We start from the raw sequence: 24,208 nt of genomic DNA on the forward strand, positions 1-24,208 counted from the left end.
GGGGGGGGGGGGATTCCCAGCACAGCCACCTATTGCTTCTCATCACATATAGCATACTCAAAATACTCAATCCAACTGCCCCATATAGTCAAAAAGTCTGAATGTCAACCGTATATACGTGACATCAACTCTTACAGTCTCATAATAAAGTTCACCTACCAAATCCATTCCATCAAATGAGGAACATGTCCTCCAGTGTCTGGGGATCACTACTCTGCCTGCTGCTATTAGAAAACGTAGGCCATTTTTATGTGATTTAAGCGAACCCAGAAAAATAGACAATAGTGCCACCTCTGGGGTCTCTGGCCAGTCTACTCACTCTTAAAATCAATTAATTACCAATATAATTTAAGTTGTGAACAAGACCACCAGATATGTAATATAGTCCCCTCTCCACTCCCACATCTCCAACATTTGTCCGATACAGATGGAAATGTTTTATTAAAAGTAATTTTATTAAAAGTTAAAAAATAAAAAAAGTTACAAACATTTTATTTCAAGTATTTGGACACCTAAAGCACCTTGTGATAATGTTGTAGTTTCTCTCTTGTACCTGGCTTACTATACTATTTTTTAAAAGTCATTATGAAAGATTTGTCTGTTACTGAAAGAGAGTGGCCCATCTCTCTCTCAGTCCCCAGTATAGAAAGGCATATACAGAAATGCCTGGGTCACTAGTTTATGATAGATATGTGATATAACACGCCTGCCATCAGACCTGTTCATACATAATTCTTCAAATAGAATTGCTTACGTTTGTAGGTAGGAAAACCACCTACTCGGTTTATGTGGCAAATCCTGGAAAAGCTCTGTCAGCGGGCATACCTCCACCGCGTCCACCACCTAAAAAATAGGACATGGCAATTGTTTAATTTATTTATTGTTTTATTCTTTTACTATTTATTTATTGTTTCAGTCTTTGCAGACGATATTGTTTCTGTTTTCTTTGGTGCTGTCAGCCTTTATGAATTGAGATGGCCATGTTGTATGGAGTGTGGAGGGAAATAGCAGGCTGTGACGGGAGGCAGATAAGAGAGCAGGCAGCTGTGTACATTTTCTGCTCTAACACATTGTAACTGCATCATTTATGGGCTCTAGGTAAACATTTCTCATTGCACCCAGCACAGAGGATATTAGGTTTATATGGTTTAGGGATGTAATATTTAATTACATGTAACATTGTTGCCTTTTATTATTAAATATATCTTGTTTTATCTCTACAATGGCCAATACCATCATTTTATGACATTATAAATTGTAATAATGTCAGTGCTGTATATTTTTATTGGCTGTTATAATAGTTCCATTGTGTCCTGTCACTGTCCATAGAGGAGGAACTTCAGGTCCTGGCATGTCCTGCCACTGTCTGCAGAGGGACTAAAAGTCCCATCATACTTTGCTTTCCTCCCTGGATCTAGGAATGCTTTGCATAAAATCTGCTTAGTAGCTGTGAGGTGAGCAATCAGACAGATGAAGAGAACTGAAGTCCAATTAGAAACAAATTGCTGTACTGATGTCATCTGTTGCTGGCAGATTGTTCTCATGAACGAGCGTGGGAAGAACAATTTGCATAATTCACACCCAGCCCGTAATTCATCTATGACATGCACCAGAGGAGAAGCAGTATTTGGTTTATAAATGTTAGTGAGAGACTATTCGGGTTTGTGTACATGGGCATTTTTCCAGCAGAACGGCTTTTCTCCCTAGAAAAGTCAATGGAAATGCAAGAGCAGCTTGAAGCAACTTAGAAGGAGGTCTAAAGCAGCTGTGAAGGAGCTCAGAAGATTCCCAAACTGATCACAAATCCAAAACACCTAAACGCACACTGCATTTGCACTTCTACACAAGTCTTTATAGCAGGTGGACCCTAGATTCTCTGCTTCTCTGATCTTGCAGTGTGGCTAAAGAAAATGACAGTTATAATAAAACATAGTTTTCCCCAGGTTTCTTAAGAACAAACACTCCTTAATCCAGTCCAGTAATGTCTAGTTCAGGGGTGGGCAACTCTGGCCCTCCAGTTGTGCTTTAGCTACAAATCCCAACATGGCTCTGCTTCTGGCTGTCATGCCTGTAACTGTCCGTCTTGCAATGCCACATGGCACTTGTAGTTCAGGGACATGCGGTCAGTGGAGGCAGGTGAGGCAGAACCTCACCTTGTATTATGGAGGAAAAAGCTGTCAGCTTCAAGGCTGAAGCTGAAAGCTTTCCCTCCATTCAGAGCGGCTTGTAACAGGTTACACAGCAGGGAAAGCCTCCCCGTTGTGTAACCTGTCGTGGATGGATCGCTGCCTGTTAATTACAGGCGGTGCTTCATCTGGCTTTTGATCGCTACGTTAGGTTACACAGCAGCGGGTTTCCCCACTGCTTGTGTAACCTAACATAGTGAGGCAAGAGCTGCAACAGCCTCTACTCTATGTTAGAGGAATGAGCTCTGTGGATGGTTTGGACCAATGGCTGCCCATCCTATGGCCCTGGGACTGACATTTTGGGTGTCGGCAGGAAGCTGGGAAGGAGAGCAACGAACGTCCATTCACTGAATTCTTCCACGCACTATAGGACCGGTAGCAACACGTATTGCATCACTTCCGGTCCCTGAGCTGGCTCCTGAAGCTCAGCAATAAGCTATTGAAGTGCAATCTCCTCTCTCGCTGGCACTTCCGTCTTCGCCCTTGCCTTCTTCTAGGTTCTGAGTCTTCAACCGTTTGGTTGGCTGGGGTCAGATGAGGTAATTCCTGCGCATGCAGGAATTCTGCAGAGTCTGTGATCCGAGCTGTGCACAGAAAGCTGTTGATAGGAAGATATATGACAGAAGAGACATACATCATCACATTAACTATTTTTGTCCAAACACTTACAATCATCATGTTTCTGAACAGCTGCTTTCAAGTCTCTCATCCCAGCTTCCCTGAACTTCCTGTCCAGTACCAGATCACAAAGGACAGTGCAGACTTCTGCTTGAAGATGGGAGGAGAGGGGGCCAAGGGGGAGGGAAGTAGCTTAATTTGCTATGTCTGTGTATTTGTGGAGACACACAGCTTACTAGCACACACAAGGGTGACTGCATAGCATTCTGCTTGAGAAAGGAGTCACTCTAAAACAGCAAGTCAGGACCACTGCTCAGGGGACCAGCTGATTCTGCAGGAAACTAAAACTTTTAAATATCAAGGAGCAGCATCCATTGTAAGCGATTCAATCAGCATCTGAATTAGCTTCAAACCCTTTTGACTTTAATACCACTTTAAGTTGTGTCTTTTATATCTGCCTGGAGTTCAGGTTTCATGTACAGCGTTCAGAGAATGGCATGACACTCTTGTATACAAAATATGAAAGCATTCTACATCACATTACTGGATCAAAAAATAAATGACCACATTTCTACATCAGTCAGAGCAAGGTAGAATACCTCTCAACATCACTCCTATTATTTTATAGCAATGCTCATTATCATACTGCTCTACTTACAAAATGAACATAGTGCTCCACCGAGCAGACAAGAACACTGCTGCATATATTACTGCATAACACCACTCTGCAATTCACTGACCTGTGAATATCAAGAGACACTTAACAGCACATTACAGGAGATCACCACTCTGTAACACACTATTCTGTCCTGTTCCATTCAGGGGCCAGTGAATGCTGAGCGGCACGCTACTTTCCTATATCGTGCTGACATTCTACTTTCTAGGCTGCGCTGGGTGGCCTTTAGCATTATTGCTGTGTGATGCTTGAGTCTGCTAAGTGTGTTCTCCATTTTTCTCTCATGTTTGGTTCTCCTTTGTTAAAACTAGAGCTGCAACTAACCATTATTTTCATAATCAGTTGGCCGATTATTTTTTCAATTAATCGGATAACAAATAGATTACCGTATTTTTCGCTCCATAAGACGCACTTTTTTCCCCCCAAAAGGACGGGGGAAAAGTGCCTGCGTCTTATGGAGCGAATCGCGACGCCCGAGACATGCAGTTTCGGGCGCCGGGCGAGTAGTAGGAGCCACTGCTCGTTTAATACGAGTGATCTAACGAGATCACTCGTATTAAAGCCGAGCAGCGGCGGCGGCGATCGAGTTCAGCAGCAGGAGCCACTGCTCGTTTAATACGAGTGATCTAATGAGATCACTCGTATTAAAACCGAGCAGCGGCGACGATCGAGATAACCATAGAGCAGACGAAGAATAGACGTTCTTCGCCTGCTCTGTGTCATCACTGAGACCGTGGCGCTGTAATCACAGCGCCACCTGTCTCAGCGGTCACTAACTGCAGCTTCTGTGACAGCTTCTGTCATAGAAGCTGTCACAGAAGCTACAGTCTCGAGTGCTCCATAAGGCGCGCCGGACCTCCCTGCGTCCTATGGTCCGGTGCGTCTTATGGACCGCAAAATACGGTAAATACCATCTTTAATTTGAAAAGAAGAAAAAAATACACAAATGGAGTGTTTACTTCCGAATAAAACTGCATGCACAAAATTTTGCAATTGCACGGCACTGGAATGCACAGCATTGCAGTAACGCACATTCCGGTGAGGGCAATCACACTGCAGGCGGGGTGCCATTGAAAAGAATAGCACCGCAACGCACCCCCCGCACCAGAATTTATCAGGTCGAAACTGAAAATTACTTTTTTACCACCTTTTTCATAATTGTGGAGAGGACGTCTTTATTTCTTTTTTAATTTTTTGACAATTTTTTAATAGAGTGGACACAGACTGCAGCATGCTCTCAGCAGGGAGGAGAGAGCTGCAGAGGCGATGTGGTGGCAGAGGGAGGGGGGCAGGGTTTGGCAGAGCTCTCCTCATCGCTGGGCATCGGCTGCAGGAGTCTGTGTCCCCTCCAATCCCCGCAGCGGGAAACGGAGGGGACACAGAGTCGATGCATCACTGGCTCCCAGTGTGGAGGAGAGACCTATGGGATCCAGACCAACTTGTTGATAATGAGAATCGTTGACAATGATTCTCATTATCGTTTATTATAGATTAATCGATTAGTTGGTTTCAGTACTAGCAAAGACGTCCAGTATATGTAAACAAATCCCTAAATTCTCATATATACTTTATAATGTTAATGGAATTTCAAAAGTAATTTTCATTATTTTTTAATCTGCACCTTTCATTGGAATAGTATCTGGTGGTCCTGCCAAACATGGCCTTGTTCATGCACCTCCCGTTAGGCAACTTTCACACTGTGCGATCAGGAAGGGATCCATGCAAAGATTCTCTCCTGATCAGAGCGCTATGGATCGAATGTCATTGCTGTGATATCCATGTCCATCCACTTTTTTTCCTCCATTTTGCAATGGAGGAAAAAAATGAAATGACCGGACCCCATGTTGGTATATGGGGAATCAGATCTAAAGGGACATATGTCCCTTTACATCCGTTTGTTTTTCCAGACCTGGACAGAGTCGGGGGTAACCGGATGTAAACGGACGCCCGCCTGTTTAGATACGGCTGACAATATAGTTACCTTTGTCATCTGATTGGGTCTGCCTGAAAAACTGACAGGCAGACCTGAAAGGACCGCCCATCTGAAAGGGCCCTCTTGGGGAGACAACTCTTTGTCCCTGTCCCCCACTAACTGTGTTCCTGCATTGTCACCTCCAATGGAGACTACAAGTGGCTATTTCCACATTCAGGCATTGCCCAATGTTGTCATCATCAGGACACTCACCCTGAGAAATGCCATGCAGCCACTGCTGGAGTGCATGTAGACCGGTAGTTGCTGCACAGAGGTTGCATGGGATCTATAGCACTAGGATACAGCAAAGGATGAAAAAGAGTAACAAGAATTTGTACATAGTTACATAGTTACATAGTATTTGAGGTTGAATAAAGAATGTGTACATTTCAACTTTTTGGGTAATCTGACCGCAGTTGTCACCTGTCCGAATGCAATAGCTGGCAGGGGATATTCGTTCACCCAGGCTGTTTTGCGTAGATGGGGGAATCGTGCATTTTTTTCTTGTTCAGGCCACGGGGCTGAACGAGAAAAATCAGGCAGTGTATGGCCAGCTTTAGGATTTACACCTAATGTCAGTAAGCGAGCCGCTTTCTTATTATAGAGCTTTGTTTACTAAAGCAAAAGAACACGAGAAGGGATATATTGCTACAGTACACTTGTATAGGGGGCCCGCAGGAGCACATGGATAAACGTTTGCACAGTGATTGCAAACACGGAATATATTTAGCTGTTTGTACACTGATGTTCAATGAGTAATATGGCCCTAGCTTGCCGTGTGTTTTGCAGGAAAAGTGGATAGCGGCGCACCAACGTATTAAAAAAGCAGCTTCTTTATTGATCCATAAAATCAATTACACAGGAGATGAACAACGACTTCTAACATGTTTTACGCACACAGGCTCTTATGTCTTCTGTTCCAATAAAGTGCATGAAGGAATGCAAACATTAACACTTTACATGAAAATAAAAAATGAACGCGACTAGCTAGCTAAGCAGTGAAATGCACATACACCAAGCCAAGCAACAGGCCTAGAGAACCCGTGAAAAAGGTGGTGTATTTATTAATGCAAAGTCCAAAGCATATGGAATCACATACAGTATACTGCCTAGTGTGTGAACTTCTGCACATGTGAACAAAGATACACATATGAACATTACAATACCCCTCGTTGTCTGCTTTACTGAGGGTTTAAATACATACATAAGGGTTTTCTTTTTTAACAATCTCCATTATTGACAGTCATGTGCGCAAAGTGACATTAAAGTCAAAATGTTTTTAAGCTATTTCAAATGCTGATTAAATCACTTACAATGGATTCTGCTCCATGATGTTTAAATATTTCCTCCAGAATCAGCTGGTCCCTTGAGCACTGGCCCTGGTATCCCGTTTTAGGGTGCTGCTGCAGACTGAGCTCTCCCTTTTGATCTTCTACTGGGCAGGAAGTTCAGTGAAGCTCAGCTGTGAGAGCTGGAGCTGTTTGGAAACATGATGATTGTAAGTGCTTGGGCAAAAATGTAAAGAAATACTTTGCTGGGCAATGTCTATTTGTTTGATCTGGATTCATTATTGAAAATAAGTTTGCAAGTTTAGTACTATTTTAAGGAAAATCACCAAGATAAGAAAGCCAATGAGGGGAATTTATCAAAACTGGAGCAGACAAAATCTGGAGCAGATTTGCACTGCAACCAATCAGCATCTCTCTTCAGTTTGCTCAGGAAACATTTGAAAATGAAAAAGAGAAGCTTATTGGGGGAGTTTAATGCTACTTTAAAGTGTTATTAAAGTCAAAAGGAGTTTAAGCTTTTTCAAATGCTGATGAAATTGCTTACAATGGATGCAGCACCTTTGTATTTAAAACTTCCTGCAGAATCAGCTGATGCCCTGAGCACTGGTCCTGATATCCTGTTTTAGGGTGGCTTCTTTCCCTTGCATGGGCCTAAGGAGCCACCCTTGTGTGTGCTAGTAACCTGTATGTCCCCACAAAAACACAGGCACCCCAAAGCAAGACACTCCCTGCTTCCCCCTCCTACCTCCCTTCTTCCTTCTACAAGCTAGTAGATGAACAGTTGCTGGAGACTGCTCTGTCACTTGTGATTTTGTACTGGACAGGAAGTTTATGGAAGCGGAGTTGAGAGAGCTGGAGCTGTTTGGAAACATGATGATGGCAAAAATGTAAAGCAATACTTTGCTGGGCAATGTATATTTGATTCACTGGATTCATTATTGAAAAAGGTTTGAGAGTTCAGTACTACTGTATTACAGTTTTATTCATACATGTACAGGTATGTACATATTAAAATGTTAACAGAGGTTAGGTAGACCTGAAAAAACATCAGTGAAAATAGCAGAACACCAGGGCTTAGCCGGCGTATATTCAGAAGCTGAAGAGTACATTCCCTAGGACACAGACCTGTTAGTAAACTCCATGTACGTATACTGCATCCTGTGTGAGAACTGTGATTGCAAAATATACATGGCCACCGCACATTCTCAAACAAATTATTATCATGTGTCTGAATACATTTCTCGTATATTCGGACATATAGTAATTCATTAATTTACATGTATCCCGGGGTCTGTGTTCTGTTTTTTATTTTTACTTTTCTAGCTGCACTTACTTGAAAAAAGCGAACGGCATGACAACCGGACACTTTATTTTTATAGACTTTATTGTAGTTTGACATTTATTGCTTGCCTTCTGTTGTTTTATTTGATAAGAATACTGCTATTGTGCCTACAAGTTTAATACCTTTGAATAAAAGTTGTATTTTTATCATACTTTTTAATATGTTTCTTTGCGGCTTAACAAAATAGGAGTCTTTAAATGGTGCGGATATTGGGGGGAAATGGGTGTGGTCATGGGGGTGTGGCCACTAAAGGGTGTGGCCACTGAGGGACGCTGTAAAGCTTTCTCGCACAGGGCGCCCAGAGGCCTAAGGCCGTCCCTGGGCACAACAAGGCAAAACACTCCCCAAGTTAGTAGATTGAGATCTGTTGGAGATGTACTGTTGGAGATGTACTCTCCCTTGTAAACTTGTACTGAACAGGAAGTTCAGGGAAGCTGGGCTGAGGGCTGTAAGTGTTTAGGTAAGGTGAAGAAATACTTTGATGGGCAATGTATACTTGTCTGATCTGTGTTCATTATTGAAACAAAGATTGAGAGTTTAATGCTACTTTAAATATATAGGTGAAATTGTGTTCTCAACTAAATTATAGAACAAAAAATGTCTCCTCACACCAGGGATTTTAGTAGCAACGTCCAATCTTTTTTTAATTAAAGATCACATCTCATTGCGGGTAGGGTGGGTGTTATTTTGCTGAGTAACTTTGAAGAAAAATCCAGTAGATAGCATTAAGGGTGCCATACCAAAGGTGATAGAGACCACAAACGTCCTGTATTTATGTAGAATCAACATGGCTTTCCTTGGGACTTCATACATTCTACCTTCATCAGGGCTTGTGAGTTATGTCACTTCTGGAATGTCTGGACGCAAAACGCTATATTCAAATAAGTCCTAAAAAAATATCAAATGTTTGCACCAGCAGGTAATGCAGCATTAAAGGAGAACTTTGGGGTAAGTGTTTGTCCCCATAGTTCTCCTAAGGGTCATGGAAGGACATATACTAGCGTCCTCCTTCTGACTCAAAGCTCAGTATATCGCGAGCTACAGTTCGCAGTATACGAAAACCGCCGCAGCCGGAACGGATCCCCACATTACTGCGTCATTGACAGCTGGCTCTGCCTATCTAGAGGCACTCAGTGCTGGAGGATCGGAGCAGGGAGGGGAGAATCCCTTGAGGGAGCGGTGACTGATAGTCACCGCTCTGTGCAGGAAGATGATCGAGAAGTGAGCGAACAACAGTATATGTTCGTTCACTTCCCGATCTATTGAGCTTATGTGCGACAGTTTCACTCACCTCATAGTTCTCCTTTAAGCTCCATCGTATGAAACCCCAAAACACATTGGCTTTCTTATCTTGATGATTTTTCTTAAAGTAGTATCAAACTTTTTTAAACAATCTATCCAGATCAGAGAAATATACATTGCCCAGCAAAGTATTTCTTTCCATTTTTGCCTAAACAATTAGAGTCATATTTCTGAACAGCTTGCTTCAACTCTCTCAGCTCCACCTCCTTGAACTTCCTGTCCAGTACAAGATCACAAGGGACAGAGCAATCCCCAGCAGTCATCCATCTACTACCTTGGAGAAGGAAGGAAGAAAGAAGGATGAAGGGGGAAAAGGAAGCAGGGAGAGGCTTGCCTTGCTGTGGCTGTTTATTTGTGGAGACACACACAGCTTACTAGCACAAACAAGGGTGGCTCCATAGGAACCTGCAAGGGAAAGGAGTCACCCTAATACAGGATATCAGGACCAGTGCTCAGGGGACTAGATGATTCTGCAGGAAGCTAAAATGTTTAATCATTAAGAAGCAGCATCCACTGTAAGTGATTTCATCAGCATTTGAAGTAGCTTAAAAACACAATGGGGGGAATTTATCAACACTGGAGCAGACAAAATCTGGAGCAGCTGTGCATAGCAACTAATCAGCGTCTCTCTCCAGTTTGTTTAGGACAGATTTGAAAATGAAAGAGATATGCTGATTGCTTGTCATGCACAGCTGCTCCAGAATTTGTCTGCTCCGGTTTTGATCAATTCCCCTCTTTGACTTTAAGAACTATTGTGGACTCACCACTGGTGTGGTGCCCTTACTGCTCTCTGCTGGATTCTTCTTAGGACCTCCCACTTTGGTTGGGTTTTCTTAGTTGGGGCAGGCTGACCAAAGCAATTCAGCTTAAGTAAGGAGACAGCCATTCACTATAATGGACGTTATTAATGGGAGATCTTCATGCCTCTTGTGTATACATCTAGAGTGACTTTAAAGACACAGCAACACACTGGACACAGCAAGCCCAGATTCACTCAAGCCAGCTGCAGAACATGTCTGCACCAAATACAACAAACCAAAAAATGGCAGCTGCTGTTTTGGCTTTGTGGTTAGAATTTCTGCCTTACATGGCAGGGGCGTCCCGAGGCTGGGTGACACCCGGAGCGGTGTCCGAGTGTCATCCCGCCAAAACGTCACCGCGCGTGTGCGCGATGACGTCATCGCGCGGCAGTATTCTGATACCTGCCGGAGGCCATCTTGGTGATGGACGCCGGCAGAGAGAGCGCCCGACTTTTCAGAGGGGGGTGACACCAAAATGACTGTAAGTCATTTTGGTGTCACCCCTCCAATGGTGTCACCCGGGTGCGGGCCGCACCCCCCACACCCCCACACCCCCCTTGTGACGCCACTGGCCCATGGTACAAATCCTGATCAGGACACTTTGCATGTTCTTCCTGTGCTTGTGTGGGTTTCATTGGGTTTCCTCCCACACTCCATTAGACCTTGAGCTCCTTGAGGAGAGGGACTGATGTGAATGTGCAGTATGTAAAGGGCTGTGTAAATTGTTGGCGCTATTTAAATATCTATAATAACTACAATAAACATATTATTCAGGTGCACATGGGTGCACACAGACAGTACACAGAACAATACAAAAATTCTCACTTAGTAGACCCGGGGTGGTTCTGTCCACTAGACATGTGCATTTGGGTTCGGACGAACCTGCAAATCTTTGGCGGTTCGTCCAAATCCGAAATAACAAATTTAATATATGCCTGAATAGAATAAAATGATATTCGGGTATCCATAAATTCCTTATCAGAACACGCTGGCAGCCATAATGGCCGCCAGCGTGTTCTGCGCATGTCGGCCACCATTTTGGAGGTGGAGCCTATGACATCCCATGGCGGTGACATCACACGCTGAACGAGCGGTGGCCAGATCGACCACCTGCGAATGCGCGCCACCATTTTGGAGTAGATCTTGGTGTACATCAAGATGGCGGCACTCGAACATGCTGGCACTGCCATCTTGGTGTATACCAAGATCCACTCCAAAATGGCGGCGCGCATGTGCAGAACGTGCCAGCTGCCAATATGGCTGCCACTCATTCTGCAGTGTCAGTGCGCAGTTTCTGATTTGGGGGCTCATTGCCTCCGATTCCGAAACAACATAAACATTTGTTTCCTTTGACGAACGAATGAAAACGTTTTTCATTTGTTTAATCTGGAAACAAATTTTGTGATGTCATGTGACATGTCTACTGTCCACTACTACCTGCAGAATGCAGGTGTGGTTTTATAGCGACATGCCGAAAAAATGCGTTCTGTATAACAGTATTTTCTACTTACAAGCTTGCTTTATGTAGGAATTATACTGATTAGTTTCTGTATGCAAATATACTCAATGAATGCAGATCATGCTTAATGATATGCAAATACCACACATGAATATTCAGTGTAAGTTCAGTGTCAGCAGATCTGCAGGGAACAACGTGCTTCGCCAGCCTCCTCTCAGGGTACAAGCTGCAGCAGGCAGGGTGTGTTAAAGACTGGCAAAATTAGGAAGATAGCTAACAGGTCCATTTGAATTAGGTTCTATTACAACATAGTAATTAGGCTAGTATTATATAGCTGTCAATGAAGTTAAGAGACCTGTATATGTACTGAACATATACTGTGACCTGAATTTAATAAGGCCATATATAAAAACCTTTCATTGTTTTATATCTGTGACCAGAGATGCAATTAAGCTTTTTCCACCCTGCTAACAAGGTTTGTTATTTTGCCCCATGCTAAATATTTGACCCATATGTATCCATTTTTTATATGTCCCAGTCCTTTATTAGTGGTGCTGCCATTTCCTAGGGCTTAGCCATTAAAGCTAAACCTCAGGCAGCTATAAACATACCAATTGACGTAGGTATGTACAGTATTGATCAAATATTCATTATATATTGATATTTTTAATGTAACTAGTGTAACAACTCACATTTCTTGTAATTCCCTGTACAGCACCACTTAGACTGAGAGGGGAAGGGGCATTACATGGAACCAGGCAGGTGTGCATTTACATGTGCTGACAAGGAACATGCTTACAGGAGGAAAGAGCAGAGACATTACCTCATTAGTCTGCTGCTGCTTCTACACTGTCCAGTCATGGGCTAGGGGAAGGGAGGCGACCTAGTTGTGTTGCTTATGAGAACTATGAGGTGAGTGCTTTTCACTCACCTCATAGTTCTAGCCGACCTGTGACAATGAGACTGTCACAGGTCGGCTTAGTAGATCGGGAGGTGAGCGAACACATACCGGCGTTCGCTCACCTCTCGATCCTGTCACGGCTCTCTGCCGTGACAGGGGAGGGGCTGGATTCCCCCCTCCGCTGACTGGCGGAACGGACGGGGGAGGGGGCGGGTACAGCTGGCTCTGCCTCTAGATAGGCAGAGCCAGCTGTCAGTCACGCAGCTGGGCGGATCCAGACATAATTGTCGAGATCCGGTACAGCTGCAGCGTCTCAGTATACCGCGAGCTACAGCTCACGGTATACTGAGTCTGGGGTGATGGGAGGACACTAGTTTGTGTCCTCCCGTTACCCTAATGAGAACTATGGGGAAAAGCCTTAACCCCATAGTTCTCCTTTAAAGCTGAAGCTGAAGTTTAAAAAAAATAAATATTGGGCAATAGGGATTTCCGGCAGAAGCGACGTGCAAAGTCTCTTCTGCCAAAAAACGTTCTCCATCTCCATCGCCGTACGCTGTGCACATTCAACTCATTCATGGCATCTCTAAAATTCAGTGCATGGGCCTGATGGCAGAGGGGGAGGAAAGGAGGGATGTAACTCATGTGCACATACACAGGAGTTACGTCATCAGTGTACACCCAATGGCCAAAGAGTAGTGGTGGCGACAGAGACGGCGGTGGCGGTAACCAATTCTGGTTAAAATAGACCAGACACATAGACAGTCCTACTGTGATCCACTTGCTACAGCCCTGTCTGTGTCAGTGGTCACAGTATGATAACACATACCTAGGATACCACTGTCAGAAAACAAATCTTCCTGGTTGTACTCCATTTTCAGTACATGAATTAACCTTATGCCAGAGTTCCCAGTTCATTCCGCACTCAGACAAGGATGTATGTGGTCATTTATTGAAGGCAAGGGAGTATGCTCTTTGGTGTTGGATCATTATCTAATGAATGACCGCTCACCACTCTATGGCCAGATCTAATCAATAACTGTGAATTAATGTTCAGTAATGAGATTAAAAATAGGAAATTAGATTTAATTAGTCTGATTGCTCTAAGCAGCTAAATGATAATTTGTTGGTAGATAATAGTATTTTGCACCATCTTATCTTGTCTATGTTAGACACAATCTTCTTAGCGTGTGCTCATATGGTTGTCTTTTACTTCAGTCTTAGATGCATTTTTATTTGCTTTTTTTAATAAGGGAGGAAATGCAGGTGTTTGCTTACTTTGTTTGCCTGTTTGCCCTAATAAATGTTAGCAACACTGGGATTTGTGACTTCAGCAAAGGCCATGTCACTAAGGCCTAACTCCATTCAGAATTGTATTTTTTTTGTTTGGAACGGAAGTCACTAGGGGACAGGAAGCAGACATCCCAACTCTCCCGGATGCTCCAGGAGTCTCCCGCTATTAGATAGCAGCTCTCGGATACCTGGGAGAGAAACATTTTCTCCCGGAAAGGTTTACACTGCTTGATCTAGCAGAGTAAACCTTTCACTGCAATCTGTTTTTTTTTTCCTGACATCGGGGCCGTCGGCCGCAATCAGTCAGAGAAAAGAAAAAAAAACAGCATAGGAATGCATAGCTAGATTGCTATTAGCTAATTCATTTTGCAATAGGCAATAGCAGACAAGAGGTGGACCTGAAGTTCTCCATCAGATTCTCTTCTAGTGATTGACAGCAGCAGAGGGCAGGTGCAAAAGCCAGCTTACTATTGGATATTGCAAATTGGAATAGCCAATAGCAATCTAGCTATGCCTTCCTATGCTGGGTTTTTTTTTTTATTCTGGCGGCAGCAGCTGTCAGAATACTAAAAAAAAAACAGCAGATAGCTAAGACGCTATTGCTTCCCGTGCTATCTGCCATAATTTCAGGGGGGCGCTCTCCCCCCACCTCCGCCCGCGGGCAGAGGGCACCTCCCTGCAATGAGAAGGGCACCTCCCTGAAATTGCTTTTGTCAGGTTGGGATGCCTGAGGAAGGCACACGCTGCAATAACATATTTTCATAAGTTCAAACTAATTGTTATTCTACAAAAAAATGTGTTTGTTACCGACTATGTCCCTATTGAAGTTCTGTCAGGACAGGACGTGAGGAGAAATCTCCCCTGTAAGGACACAGATAACAATAAAACATTGACATAGGCTCTAACCCATCCCAACTCTATCAACAACAAAATGTTTTGGCTGGAGTTGGGTTATTGGTGAGGCAGACTTAAAAGCATGTCCTGAACTCCTGTTGGTGGTTTCCCAGGAGTCCTTTCTACTTTTAGAGGGGTTGTCTGTCTGCATATATTCACAGAGGAGAATCACCTTAAAATCTCCTTATCACTACTTACAGTATTTACTGCTTAAAAAAAATATTTATGCAGCAGTCAAATATTTGGCATCCCCTTCAAAAATAATCTCAGTTTAGAGGTACTCCCCAAAAGTTAACAATGTCTAAAGGGAAGCTGAAACTGCAGCTACCCTCATCAGAACATTGACTTTCCACTAGCTGATTATAATGAACCAGACCCTCCTATTCAGGAATCAATTTGGAAAGGACATGAAGAGACAAACAGCTTGTTCTCCAGAACAGAAACAGGTAGGAATCGGCAACGTTTGTTAGAATCCTTGCAATGTGCATTGATCACCCAGAGGGGATTGTTTTATTCACAGCAAAAGTAGAGTTACACTTTAAGTGTTTCAAACACTATTCAGTACCCTTAAGTTCTTAACAAGGTGCTTTCTTTGCTTTGAAGTGGACTAAACTAAGACACACACAGAGAGCAGGAATTATTGACTTTGACCCTGCAGCTCTCTTTTCTTTTAGTTTTTTACATAAGAACTCAGGGCAAAACTGAAGCCACACCCCCAACCCGTCCCCAAGCTTGTGTAAAGAATGAAGGGAGGAGACAGGGAGGAGCCTCCCTGTCCCTCACTTGCTCCTCACTGCTGAGGCGCTCCGTCCATGACAGGTTACAAAGCGGGGAGGATTTCCCTGCTGTGTAACCTGTTAGATGCCGATCTGAATGAAGAAAAAGTTGTGAGCTTCAGACATGAAGCTGACAGCTTTTTCCTCCATAATTCTAGGTGAGGTTATGCCTCACCTGCCTCCCCTGGCCGCACGTCCCTGATGAGGACGCTGAGGAACATTCAAATGTTGCAGCGTAGGAGGTGACAGGCTTCAGTGACAAGAGAAGCAGGGAGCCGGCTTAGCAGTTTGGGTGAGAGTAACTTTTTGTTAGCACTTAGACAAAAATGAACAGTTAACCCTTGCAGTAGCCTATGGTACCCAAAGCCTGTGTGTACAAGTGCTACAGACAACTTTGTATTTTCTAGCCATCCTGCTTGCAGCTTCTTTTAATTAGTGCAGCAATAAAGATGCACAATTATATGTTATTCACATTTATGTTCTTAAATTTCAAATTGGCTTTTAAAATGAGCTCTTCCCCAACCGTATTCTGTACAAATTTAGAAAGAAAAATGTTAAAACTCGGCTTTAAGACAATGTATATTATTAAAGGAAATGAGTGATAGCGTGTGATCTGTTGATCCTCTCATTTGTGATGAAGTCAGTGCCTGATAGAAAAAAGAGGAACAAACATGCCACGACACTTTATCCCATGACCTAATGGTCTGTGTGACTGATCCGGTTATATATATATCTGTGGGTGTGTTAGCACAGCGCAGGCTGGCTTCCTAATTAACCCTCCTTATCTGTCCTATGTATGGCAGCTGGTCTTCTGCAAATACTTATATTGGTCTTAGATGTGTACTTTATTCTAAATTGCACCTACTTCTGCTTTGATTAAAGACAAGGACACAATTTATGATAGCATAAATACTGCCCTTTCTGTATATACAGAATCAAATTAATAATTTACAGTTTGATTTGCATGAAGAAAAGGGAACAATAAAACACAATTGCAGTGCTGACTTAAAAGCAATAGGCAAATGCAATTGTAAGTAAGAAGCAAATTTACCTGCCCCCATGCACATAATAGAAATTATATCAATTTCTGAATTACAGTCTGCAAAATGTGATCTAAGGATCATCGGTCACAATATAAAAGACATTCTTATTTAACAAACAAAACACACACCTTTTTTTTACAAATGCCATATGTGGTTTAGTAATAAATAAAAATATAATCATTGTAAACAGTAAAGTGAGTATAAGAAGTCAACATTTAGAATAGGGATATGCAGAAAATATGGAGTCAAGTTTCACAATCAAAGGGGTTGATTTACTAAAGGAGTAGAGTATGTTCACTTTGCAAAAACATTTGTTCACTTATCATAGGAAATAATGTGACCCCAGATAGCAAACAATTGAGCTGCAAGTTTGAAATGACTTGCTAAACTATTGCTAGACTTGCCAAGCTTCACAATTTTGTTGCACAATTACAGCAAGTCTGCATTGCAAGTCTTCAGAGCAACATGCTTTGCAAAAGTGCTGTACACTTGCAGAGCTCTTGCTTAAGGTGCCCACACACCTTGCGATAATCGTACGATAATCGCAGGAAATCCCACGATCGTACGATTAGTACGTAAGGTGTGTGGAAGCCATGCGACCTCTACTACTGTAAGGTCGCACGACTTTTATCTTAGGAACATGTTCGAAACCCGCCGAGCATCGTACGATGTTCGGCGGGTGTGTAGCATGTTCGTAAGATAAAAGCCAGACAGGCCGGTGTGCGCAAGCGCACACTGCCCGTTCGGCATTGAGGTCATCGGAAGCCGGCCCCTCAGGGGGGCGCGGCTTGCGATCATCGCAAGTACGATCTGCCTGTCCAAGATAGGCAGATCGTATGTTTTTTTTAATTACCTTACAACCATCGCAAGACCAAAGTCTTGCGATGGTTGTAAGGTGTGTGCCCAGCATAAGACCTGCAGGACTCTTGCTGTAGACTTGCCAAGCAAATTCGCTACAAATTCAAAGAGTGTCAATTAGAACTTGTGCTGCAAGTGTTCTGCAAGCCTACAACTTGCCAGGGAATGTGTGCAGGAAGTTAGAAATAATTACAATTTAACCCTGCCACAAGTTTGTGGAAACTTATCTTTGCTATCTGGGACGTTGCTTTCACTTTAGTCATCCCATCAAAGGATGGGCATCTAATGTCTATACCAGCCTTCTCAGTCCAGCATTCCGTGGTTCCTCCAGAGACTGCTAGGGCTTCCTAGAGCAATGCACAGTTTCTGATATGTAACCACTGACAACAATGATCATTTTAGTTATCTGTAAGGGGAGCATTCTTTCCCCTGACCAGCAATATAATAAACACTCTTCACACAGGCTTTTGTACTCTGAGCTGTAGATATGTAAAGTATTGGCAGGAGTTCCTTGAGACCTGAAAGTTATTTCAAGTGTTTCTTCATGTTAATATGTGGAGAAGGAATGGTCTATATGCACTATACATTTTCTAAGCTAAAAGCATAGGAGTAGAGTTGGCACCATAAGGTGCTAGAGGTCACCGGCAGTATCTCTGCAATCCTCTCCTAAGCACCCCCCCCCCCCCCCCCCCCCCCCCCCTCCAAAGCCAAACTATTGGTGCCTTGTTCCTCCTTTCTACATGGCAGTGCTCAGCGCCTGAGCAACCAATTTCCAGGCTTGAGCAGTGTCAAATAAGCCTATGCAAATACCAGCTTTCATAAACTTGTTTTTTGCATTGGATTTCCTGGAGGTTTCAGTGATGCTTTAAAGATTAACAGTGATTTAACTGATGATTAACAGTAATGCTGCAGGCAAGCTGTGGTACGTTTTGGTGTCCAGTATACAGCCATGCCTTTAGTTTACTGAGTTTAATGCCAGTGCTTTCACTTAAACTTTTCTCCACAGCGATGGCCAGTGTAATTTTGTAATAATCTTTCCCAAAACACTAATAATCTTACAAACAACCTCGCCATTAAACCACACTTACCTCTTTATTTAACTCCCCCATATAATCACAGCTCAATTCATCTCAGCTAATTACTGTTGATTAATGTCTTCACTGCTCAGTGTTGATTTAATTTATTTTACCAGTTCACCTTCTGTTTTGTTACCTGTGCCCACTTTTAATTAATTATCTCATCAGTTTTTGAGGTATATCCATATTTCCTTGAGCTAACAACTGTCTTAGAAACTGGACAGCGTGCATAAAACTAAATTTGTACCTACAAGAGACTTCTCTAGTGCTCCCAACATTTCCTGTCTATAGGTGTAACCCATCATACGTCAGGTGCAGTTTATTGCATTTGTAAATGTATTATGGACAGAAAATTGGGTACACTAGTATAGGAAGATGCATACGACTGTGTATCTAGATTTCTACAGAGCAAGATTTCCTTTTGAACTTTAGGCTATATGTTCTACAGGTTTCTTCTGCAGCTATATTCATAAAGGAGAAAACTACCTTAAGGGGATTAATCCGTTTTTGTTGGCCTGCAGAAGGGTTTTGCTGATCTACCCTGCACTATGCAGAGAAATTGTGTCACCCACCATCTACTATATTTTTCATAGGCATGAGACTGTCATGACCACGACAGTGAGATAGGGTGTTGGAATTGCAGTGGATAGGTATATCTACTGAAGTATAGGAGACCTATTTAAAGCCAATTGGTACCCAAATCCCAGAGTAACCCACCCAGAACAGATAATGTATGCATTCCCCTTGACTAAATGATTACATATATTCTCCACAATGAGCTATGTCAGATCTATTCATCATGTATCAAGGACCACTATAAATTTGTGATAGAGAGGTAAACATGTTCTGCTTTCAGCATTCTTGCAGTGATCTACAATTAAAGTTTATCCAAAAACAAAAATGTAATACATTGCAGATTACCAGTCCTTAGAGATGTATGCATTCTTTTTTTCAGACTGTTTTCACCTGGTAATCCTGAAAATAACACATTTGCTGTCCCTAGGTGACTGTATTCACTCCTCCACTGTATCTATTGAGGAAGCCATGGTTGCCAGCCAGACTGGACTTTAAACATGTCTGCCTTTGTTCAAATGTGGAAATGAAAAGAGAGAGCTGGACCCGTGTGATTATTCTGTTGGTGTTTATCATCCAATAGGGGTTAAGTGATGTGAATTTGTGTAATATGGCTAATGGATAGCAGCTATCACTGGCCTAAGGGTCTCCGCAGTATCCTTGGCTTAACAGTGAACAGTAGATGTAGGAATTGAAGCGCCACACCAGTTAAAACAGGCCAGATACAAGTTTATTCCACTAGTGTCAGGGTACAATCGAGTAGAATAGAATTTGTATTGAGCTGTGATAGGAATACTTCAGGCTTGTCAGCAGGTGGTTGTTGTCTAAATGTATTTCAGCCATGTCTACTCTAAGGCAATAACTTGTCATTTACCAATTTCATATCCAGCCTCCAGATCATTTATGGGTCTGTTAATCAATGTTTTCACACAAAAATCACACAACTTTCACCCATTTTTCACATAAGATTTTATTAGAAAAAGTTAGTGAAAGTTTTGTGTATCTTGGGTGAAAACACTGATATATAGACCCCTTAGTTTGGCATACCTGTGAGATGAATATTAAGAGGGTTATTCACGAATGAGCCGAAAGATCCTGCCATAGCTTCGGCTGATCCTTGGGCTCACTTCGGCTGCCGGAGCCCTATGAGCTGAACCCATATGCTTCGGCTCGGCTGAGCCGCAGTGACAGGTGAAGCGTGGAGAAAGGTCGGCCGATGCCCAGAAGAAGGTCACTATGTCACCCAGAAGAAGGCACCCTGCGTGGCCCCGAAACGTTGGCTGTATGACGCATGTGACGATTTACTAATAAAAAGTGCTTTACTCCTTGCACACATTATCGAGTGCTGGTGAATTCTAATATGGACTGTATCTGACACGGCGCCATCCATGTTGTCAGTGGCATAACAACCGGGGGTGCGGGGGGGTCACTTGCCCCGGGCGCAGGAATTTTAAGTAAATGACATACATTTCAAAAAATTTTTCAACCTTTTTAGCAGGCTTATACATTTCTCTGAGGAAATAGCTGTTTGTTTCCCAATATCTTTCCTTCTGATTTCCGAAAGGGAGAGTACACCATCATTATAAGCACCTGGTGCAGCCCAAGTGTTGCAATGAGCACTGCTGCAGGATCTCTATAGAAGTGAGTGTCAACCTTGGCATTAGAAGAGGCCTATCTTATAGACTGCGCTGCATACATGCATGTACACATGGCTGTGTGATAACTGGAGTTGCAGCTCACTGCTGCCGCTTGACATGGGTGATCTAGGGTGAGCAATATAATAAGGAATGAAGAGTTTACCTGACCTCTCCTTTGCCTAGTTTAATTGCTTGCTAAGTCATTTGTCACAGGGGATGTAACAAGGAAGTCTCTGATAGTTTTATAAAAATGCAGCACAATGGTAAGTGCATGCACATAAAGTTCAAGTGCATACTTAGCTCAGGTCTATACACACACTAATTCTCTAAAGTTATGCAACCAAACTTATTGTAAGTTGATGCTATTTCCATGTGTACATCTTGCTGTATCAGTGAAGAGGGGGAATCTAGGGTTTTAGATTTGAATAACATTAGTTTTAAAATGTTTATTGTAGCTTTTTTTTTATTTTATCTATCTAGTTAACTTTATGAACTTATTAAATTCATAATATTTCTTTAACTAAACTTTATAGTGTTCTTTTTTTAAATGCTAATTGAATAACATAAAGGAATTAGAATCTATCCCAACAGACCACAAATATATAAACATTTTTGTTTTTGTTTTAAGTAGAGCCGGAAGGGATTAGTGCTCTCTTTTCATTGTTACACTCTTTTAAGTTTTTATTGTTGCCTGTCTGCCTGTTAGGTTACCAGGAGAAAAAGTAAGGGGAAACTCGCCAATGAGAATATATGCATGAATAATTATATAGGTTCTATTTTTTTCTCGCTAAAAAAAAAACCGATAAAAGAAAAGAATTGGCTGTAAATTTACTTTTAATTGAATGTTTTTTAATATTCATGATATTGCAGTCTGGTTGCACACATGCTCATTAAATTGAGCCCAGAAAAGCTTTCAACCAGCTGATGAGTAAACTCATACTTATTCCACAACATAGCTAATGTTCCTGTGTCTACCCGGCTTTACTAGGTAATGTTATTGTACTCTTGAGATTTGTCCGCTGGCCATTAATAGCAGTCATTTTTCAGCAGAGAAATTGTTGTCAATGTGCAGGAATGGCATTATATGGCTCCGAATGTGCACCCCGCATGCCCAGTTTGAGAAGCCTATATTATCTATACTACTATATGTATACTATATATATTTATTTATTTTTTACAAAAATAATATATGGCAGAGCATTTACAAAGCACTATGGGCTAGCTAAAAAGACAGCAAAGCAGAAGTACCTCTCTGTCAGACACATCAGTCTCTAAAACTGATACTGCATCAACTATTAAGGGATGAGCCATTACTCTGACTGGTCCAGGCCACTGTGTATCTTTCTCCTTGTTTTTTAAATGTATGAACAAATGTATTTTTAATTAGTGGTAGGTGGAGAAAGCAATGGAAGGAGACTAGAGCTCAACCTGCTGACAGGATAAAAAGCCTACATAATATTCACTTGCAATTTTTGATATTTAATAAAAATAAGATCAAAGTAATATTTTACATTTTATTTTTTTGGTACTGATCATAAAACATCAAGAAAAAAACCTATGTACTAAAGTGCTATACATTTCTTTTAAAACCAATGAAATAGGACCTTTATAGCTGTAATATCTTCCAAGTCATCAGTTTTAGACAGCAAGCCTTTTTACTGCTTTATAATGGTCAATAAGCTGAATTCTGGGGAAAAAAAGAATGTTGCATTATTGGCATTTGCATACTATTATGTTACTTTTTGTTATGTATACTATTGTAAACCTGTATTTTATTAATCGCTTTTCTTCATATATTCATGACTATAAAATGTGGAGACTTGTAAAGAAAAAGCTAGAAAATATGGAGTACTAAACCTAGTTGTGCCGTTGTTAGTTCTATGTAGATTTAAAATCATAAGTGGAATGTGCTTAATTCCAATAATTATTGGCATTTTAGATAAATATTGATATTGATTAGTTTGAGCAGAAATAATGAACGTTTGCTTTTTCTTATCCTTCATTAACATTACTTTATCCTCTCTCTGCAGCTTGCTCGGAGGATGCCGGCACAAGTCTTTACTTTGTGAACACTTCCATACTACAGATCACATTTTCCAGCACAGTGGGGGTGTTCATCCCCTGCCCTGCTGCCGGATCTCCCAGCGCCACACTCCGATGGTACCTGGGAACAGGAGATGACATTTATGACGTGCCTCACATTAGGCACGTCCATGCCAATGGCACTCTCCAGCTATTTCCCTTCTCCCAGTCCGCTTTCAATAGCTTTATACACGACAATGACTATTTCTGTACAGCCGAAAACTCCGCAGGCAAAATACGAAGCCCAAACATCCGCGTCAAAGCTGGTAAGTGAAGTGTTTTTTTTTTTAAACATAAGATAATGCGTACCTGATGAGCTAGCATTAAATTTCAGGTGTACATTGTCTTGAAAATAACTCTGTATTAAAGCACCTATGTCGCCATCCCTAAAAATCATAAAAGCAAACTCCCTACAAAAGGAGATAATTAATACCTACCTACCTACCTGTCTTGTGGACATGATGTGGTTCAGTCTTCTGGCCCCTACATCATTACTATGACCTGTCAAGGCATAGCAGTCAGAGAGCAGAACCACAGCATGCAGAATGGGCACATACATCCAATACATTTCCACTGAAGATTCCTTGGTGGTCCAGCTCATAGCAGTGCTACACTGTATGACATCATGTGGTATAAGCATCATTATGTAGAATTCTGTTGATTATTTCTAGTCACTAGAAAAGTTAGTTGGTTTCCAGTAGAGCTGCAGCTAACGATTATTTTCAAAATCGATTAGTTAGCCGATTATTAAGTTCGATTAATCGGTTAATCGGATAAAAAAAATTAAAAAATAAAATACATAGTATCCAGATATATCCATGATTTCTTCCACTGTAAAAATCCTGGTTCTAGTTAACCGCACCTTTTAGAAAGAAGATTGGAGTGGATTCTTCAATTCACCTCTTTGAGGCAATCCTTCTTACCTAGAGCTCTTTAATTCCCTACAGCTCAACACTGGTCTTCAATGGGAATCAAATCTCTATCTCATGTGTTTAAGGATGGGAATGCTGTATCATTTTTCTGTCTTCAGGAGATCCATGGAATTTCCTCTACCATGCAACTTTCACATGCACATAGGGCACAGTTTGGGAGGACCTACCTGGTCCTTCTTCAAGCCACCTCAAAAAACTCAACAAGAAAATACAATTACACTTTTTTTAACATATGTTTCAGCTTTTCTGACCACTAGATCTTCTATGTTCCAGAGAGCTAAGGCTAGCAGACTTTGACTCTGACCCCCAACTTGATGCTGGGCCACTGGTTGAAATGTGAGGATACCTATATGTGCTCAGTACTCTCTTCTATGAATAAAATAAATCAGCTTCAAATCCTTCCAGCTATGCTTTAAAGAGTGTGGTGAACAAGCTGACTTTCACTATTCCTTTTGGAACTGTGTGTATATTTGCAGATACTGGCCAGAAATTGCTGAATATC

The 24,208-nt window shown here is 41.9% G+C and overlaps 1 protein-coding gene across 2 annotated transcripts in view; it reads left to right on the plus strand.

Moving 5' to 3' along the window:
* Positions 1–24,208, plus strand: part of DSCAML1 (DS cell adhesion molecule like 1) — a 262,572-nt gene that overhangs the window by 40,252 nt on the left and 198,112 nt on the right. For both annotated transcript variants that reach the window (XM_018562869.1, XM_018562871.1), the window contains exon 2: positions 22,723–23,040. In XM_018562869.1, coding sequence (XP_018418371.1) covers positions 22,723–23,040 — 318 coding nt within the window. The remainder of the gene's footprint in view (positions 1–22,722; positions 23,041–24,208) is intronic.

This window comes from Nanorana parkeri, unplaced genomic scaffold, assembly GCF_000935625.1.
Source record: "Nanorana parkeri isolate BGI_ZX_2015 unplaced genomic scaffold, ASM93562v1 scaffold608, whole genome shotgun sequence".
NCBI lineage: Eukaryota > Metazoa > Chordata > Amphibia > Anura > Dicroglossidae > Nanorana > Nanorana parkeri.